This window comes from Cryptomeria japonica, chromosome 7, assembly GCF_030272615.1.
Source record: "Cryptomeria japonica chromosome 7, Sugi_1.0, whole genome shotgun sequence".
Lineage (NCBI taxonomy): Eukaryota > Viridiplantae > Streptophyta > Pinopsida > Cupressales > Cupressaceae > Cryptomeria > Cryptomeria japonica.
In genome coordinates this window covers 728,433,232-728,439,474 of record NC_081411.1, presented here as the reverse complement: position 1 = coordinate 728,439,474, position 6,243 = coordinate 728,433,232, and the positions used below count along the sequence as shown (strand labels likewise).

The 6,243-nt window shown below is 31.4% G+C and overlaps 2 protein-coding genes across 2 annotated transcripts; both read left to right on the top strand.

Moving 5' to 3' along the window:
- The first annotated feature begins 1,055 nt into the window (after positions 1-1,055).
- On the top strand, positions 1,056-2,250 carry LOC131047453 (putative UPF0481 protein At3g02645). The gene is made up of 2 exons (XM_057981345.2): positions 1,056-1,927; positions 2,115-2,250. The coding sequence occupies exons 1-2, from the start codon at positions 1,177-1,179 to the stop codon at positions 2,144-2,146; spliced, it is 783 nt and encodes a 260-aa protein (XP_057837328.2). The 5' UTR covers positions 1,056-1,176; the 3' UTR covers positions 2,147-2,250.
- On the top strand, positions 2,217-2,839 carry LOC131047456 (putative UPF0481 protein At3g02645; the record flags this gene model as incomplete). Its single annotated transcript, XM_059208941.1, has 1 exon — positions 2,217-2,839. A coding segment is annotated over one exon (489 nt), but the record flags the coding sequence as incomplete, so codon positions are not given.
- Between the last annotated feature and the right edge of the window lie 3,404 nt (positions 2,840-6,243).

The following is a 6,243-nucleotide window of genomic DNA, read 5'->3' as shown; positions in this document are numbered from 1 at the left end:
ATTTCAATTATGTTTAGATACTTGTAAATGTATTCATAGTCTTTTCAAATCTATCACTTCTCCATTGAGCCCTATGTTGCACAAACAACAACATTTTCTAAATGACCTACCAATTGACATCATGTACTACACAAATATATGTAGCTAATAGAACAAAAAACTTTCTTAATTGACCTTCCAAATCTATTCGGCATACCCATTGCACACCAAGGTACAATTGCTAGTTAAATTTAAATGAGAAAACAGAGCCTTACCAAGAATATTCACCTTCCCAAAAGATAAGAGAGAATATTCCTGAAACATGAACCCTTTCAACTTCAAGAAAAAATCATCATTAAATACATACACTTTCAAACAAGGAAGAGATCCTAATCAAACATACACCCCTCCACTTGGAGGAGGTTTGTATAAGATATTTTGATTGGTTGTGCATATTCTTAAATAAAATTTAAAATTTTGATATTACGGTGTGCATGTAGATGCCGTAGATATTTTGGAACTCCAAACTTCTATTTTAACCTTTAACGTTGTCACACTTTTACTTGTCATTTACTTGTCAGCTGTTGAACAGACGCTGTCCTGTTTTTCTTCATTTACAGCTGTTCTATAGATCCTTAAATTCGCTTTTTGTATGAAAATTATCTGTAGGTGACGCACCGGAATATCAATTTAGAAATTATTGGAAAATATCTGAAAGTGACAAATAGCATATACAAAATTATTGAAAAATACCTAGTGGTGGTGGTCCTTTGCATGGGACAATATAAATTACGATGATGGATGTGAGATTTCACCGAACGCACTATGGCGCAAAATTCCAAACCCGTAAGGTGCAGATTGAATCCATTGAACTCGGAGTGAATGTGCACGGTCCCGTCCAACATTTATGATAGGAAATTTGGGCTTCTTTAGTCTATTTTATTTGAATAGCGCCCGTAGGTAGATAGCTATTGTGTGATCCAGCGTGAAGATTCTCTCAACCCACGAGGATCTTGCGCGGACAAGGAAATACAAAGCAAGGAAGCGTTCATTTTATTATTAAGAGTCTAGATAGAGAGAAACGTTCTTCACTAAACATTTCTGTGTGGGTATAGCATAGGATCTTCACTAAACATTTCTGTGTGGGTATAGCATAGCATCTTCACTAAACATTTCTGTGTGGGTATAGCGGAAAGTATGGAACAAAGAGAGGGCGAAAAATTTGATGAAAATTGGTGGGTTGTTCAAATTGAATCAGGATTAGAGAGCGAAGAGAGATCAGATGAATCCCACGATGGTCTTATTCATACCGTTCCAAAGTCTCTCTTGACCAAAACCCCTGAGTTCTATCATCCTCAAGTCATCTCCTTGGGTCCTTACCATTTTCAGATAAAAGATCCACAAAGAAATGACATCGAACTTCTAAAGTCAGAAGTGGCAAGAAAGATGAACCGTAAAATCGAAGGTGGCCTAAAATCGGTGATGGAAAAGTTTAAGAAGGAAGGAGTCCAGGATAGAATAAAGAAAAGCTATGCTAAAAATTTTGAGCTTAAAAGTGAAGCGTGCGCGTGGATGATAGCGAGGGATGCCTGTTTTGTTCTAGAGGTCCTCGACAGATTTGGAAAAGATGAAGATCAAGAGAAAAGCAGGAAGGCTGTCATCGATAGTACTCTTAGCAGGAAACGACATCATCCTCTGTTGACAGAAATTGTGAAAGATATGCTCAAGATGGAAAATCAGCTACCATTCTGGGCATTGGAGGAAATTAGGCTTGATATTGAGGGATCAAATGCTGATGTCTGGTTTGAGTCGGCACTAAAAAATGTATCCCCCATCAAAGTAGCAGAAGAGAGGAAGCGAGAATATCACAGAGAATCGCATATCTTGCAATTGCTTCATGACTACATTATTGACAAGCAAGACACCGTGTCCCACGATAAACAGACAGGTAGATCTTGGATGACCACAACTGCACTTTCAAAAACGGTTAAAAAGGTTACTAATTTCAAGCTTCTATCCCCATTTTTATGTAGTCCTGAAAAATGTGTAAAATGGCTATTTAGACTATTATATGCCATAATCCTACTCTTTTTGTTCCCAATTTTTGTCATGTTTTTCATTTGGTATTGTATTAGGATCCACATATGCCCTTTTGATAAGGAGATAGAGAAACATGTTCCAACCGTAGAGGAACTAAAGAGAGTAGGAGTGAAATTCAAGAAATTGAGGGGTGACAAATAGGAATTAGTCACATTAAGTTCGAAGAGAGTGATTACATACTGTATTTACCGGAGTTTAAAGTAGATAACCGATCAGAAGTGATATTGAGAAACCTGATTGCCCTGGAAATCTGCTCCCAAGATGAAGAGAAACCCATTACAAGATACGCCATTCTTATGAACGATCTGATTAATACGAGTGGGGACGTGGGTATCTTGAGGCGAGAGGGCATCATCACCAGCAAGCTTGGAAGTGACGATGAGATTGCACAGCTTTGGAATTCTATGATAACATCCACAGAAATGCCCAGGTACGATCCTATTGACAAGGTTGCTGAATCCATAAATGTTTATCGCAAAAAGTGGTGGAAAATTCTATGGGCTCAGTTTATCATGGTTCACTGTTCAAAGCCATGGTTGTTTCTATCTCTTATGGGAGGGTTTATACTTTTAGGGTTAACAGCCATCCAAGTATTCTGTATCTTTGAATTGTGCCTACTCAAATAGACACTTTGTCTTCTACTCTACTATTCCGGCACAAGACATATAGTCTTTTACTATTATAGATGCATAGTATTTGACATATCATTTGGATTAATGAAGTTGAAGCGAGTAACTTAATTGTTCTCAACATTAAATTTAGTTAATGAGTTTTTTAAGCATACATTTATATGTGTGAATCTATATAAGTGATCTGATTTTCTATGAGGAAATTTGACTTTATTACTCTTTCAAACTTTTTCTTAAATGCAATAAGTTAATAATTTTATAATTTTATGCAGAAATGTAAATATGTGAATGAATAGAAGAAAAATCAGTTGAAAGAATTTCTAGGAAAACAGAATTGAAAAGAAAAATATGTCAATTTCTTTATTCATTTTATTATAAGATATGTTTTTATTTAATAATATTTAATCATTTGTTTTGTTATTATATATAAATTAAGTGGGTGAATATTTATATTTCTATCTTATGATTCTCATTTTTTATTTAATATTAGAAGACATTTTAAAACATTTTTAGGAATCTACAATTCTAGATTCTAATGTAGAAGAATAGAGTATATTCCTTAATCTCTATTTTGGGTTATTTTGTGTAGGTATTTTTATGTATGGTTGTAGCATATAATTTGGTTTTCTTGGTACACTTAGTAACTCCAACTCTTCCCCAACTCTACTATAGTAAATCGCCTATCTCAAAACACACTCAACTTGGTTCTCAATAGCTTGCACTTCTTTAATTGAACCGTACATAATATTATTGTTATTCATTAATATGAACACTATAATTTTCAAATTGAAAATCTAGGAATAAATATTTATAGGAATTTAATCCCATGAAAATTACACAAAATAAGAGATCATGAACAATTAATTAAAGGATCATGGTAGAGCATATCCTCTCACAAATATCGATGACCAATTGATATCAGATATCAATAATTAAAAAGTGTTATTCATTGGAATCCTCATGTAGGCATCTATCTATAACATCTTGTACTAAAATAAACTTGCATCATGTGTTTGTATACATGTATAACTTCACAATATTCAATGAATAAAAATTGACATTTATTGCAACAACTGCTTATATATTTCTCATCATTGTTAAATCATCTTACAGATTTGAGTTAAGATTAAGGATGTTTCATACTTTAATACTCTCATAGTAGGATGCAAAGAATTCTCTTTAAGCTATGATTTTATTTACACATATATCATCTAAGTAAACTTATCTTTTTCCAGTATCAAAGATCATTTTTTTGGCATGTACATAATCATGTTACATGGACTATATCATTGGTGCAATCTAATTCTAAGATTTAAATAACTTATATCTATGTTTTTCTAAGTATATCATCCTCAATCAAATACTTTAGATTAAGAAATAATTGTTGATAATAGATTCCAACCCAAATCAAATCAACGCATCTTGTAAGTAAGTCATTTATGTTGGTACTTCTTCAACTTTGTGTCTATAAAATTTGATGTTTAGAATTTTTGACTTTGCTAAAAATTAATAAATGGTGTATGGAATATTAAGCATTAAAGTAGATTGAAAAATGGTCTAGGAATTTTAATTTTAAAAAAAAAGAATATGCAACTCTTAAATGAAAGTTTCCATTGCATATATGGAAAATGAAGGCAAGAATTGAGTAAGGAGTATGATCAAAGCAAATAATTGTTCATTAAAATTAATATAGATATGAATTAATAAACTCACAAAACCACAGATAAAAAATAACACAAGGAATCACTGATCATTTATATCTTCATGTTCCATATAATTGGCTAAGAGGGATTACCTTGCTGCACATTCTGCATATCTAAGGTAGGTTATTATCTTTGGAAAACTAGCATTGTTATTTCCTATTGACTATGATGGATCATTTGAATAAATTTATGATCTTTTGTTTATTTCATTTCATTACTGTGGGGTGTACTCCTCAATTATCACTTGGTTTTTCTAAGATTTTTTTCTACTCTTCCAGCATCTTTTAGGTTTGTTATTTCGTCTCAGTTGTACCTTAAGGACTGGTATCATCCATGTTTCTATATTACAAGGATCCAATAGAATCCCTCTATTAGTATGTAAAAACAAACAAACAAACAAAAATTAAACATAAAATTGAAAAGTTACCAATATATGGAATTTGCCAACCCCCAAAGCAATTCATAACTTAGAGAAATTTCAGCATCCTTAAAATGTATTTCCATGTCCTTTCAAACCTTTACCATGAATCAAAGAGAAACATTATTTTTACATATACATATACATAGGATTGTGATCTAAGATTTAAAACCCCTAAATAGATTTCTATTTTTTAATACCCAAACTATGAGCATATTTTTAGTCCCTAGACTTTTATATAGTTAAATTTTTTTCAATGTAATGAATCTTAAGAAGAGGTGCTCTAAAAATAAATTGAGTGACTATGGGGGCTTATACAAAGGTTGAAAAAGCCGGCAAGAGATTCTAGAATTATGTCAATTTCTAAAGCTAGGCCATGTTGATATTTGTGTAAAAAATGATACTTATGTATTGAGTCATTAACCATAAGTATCTTGACAACCACCTTAGATAATATTGTTTAACATATAGGTATTTCTTTTATCATCCTTAGTATCTAGATCATGACCGATAGGAATAGAATCAAGTATCTATTTTCAAATACCCTATACAGAATCTATTAATTATCTCCCAGGAGATCTTCTTTATGTACTACTGCTTAATGTTTAGTCTAAAGCAGAAGTGACCATGAGACATAAAATCTTAATCAATCAGCCCAATAGACTTTTTATCTCACAAATTGAATTAATGTTTCATCTTAAAATTAATGATGCGGAAATTTCATATCTTCGTTGCACACTTTGATCTTCAAGGAAGGAAAAGGGTATGGCATATCTAAAATTTCTCCAATATAAAATTGCTACAAAATAGGAAAGGGTGTTTAGATATCAAGTTGCAACATTATATTGTTTGAGGCTATGATATGTATTCTATGTATGTTATATGACTTTTGTAGCAAGATAACATTGAAAATAATATAATAATAGAATACTATTAATGATAAATAAAAATATGATAATGAAAATATAATAGAATTAATTATAATATAAGATGATATCACATAAGGTAATATTCTGAAGAATGGCACTGAAAATAAAGAAAGCATCTCCATAGTCAACAATAAAATGAATTTATTAATCAACTTCAAATATTTACACTTTAAAAAATTTAGCAAATGAACTGTTTTGAATTTATGATATATTGACACTTTATATCTAGAAGAATCTTAAAAGCTTTCTTTAGGTACTTATGAACAAATTTTTTATGTAATGTTTTAGAGGAAGGTAAAATGATTTTTTATAAAATCAATGTTGCGATCCCTTGAGCCTAGCATTTGTTTTTTATTATTTAATGGATGTTGATAAAAGAAGTTTAATAAGAGTAACAAAACATTAAGGAATGACTTAAATCACTAACCTTACACTTCTAGGTTTAAAAGTATTAAACACTCAGAATTGACTAGCATTTTCTAGGC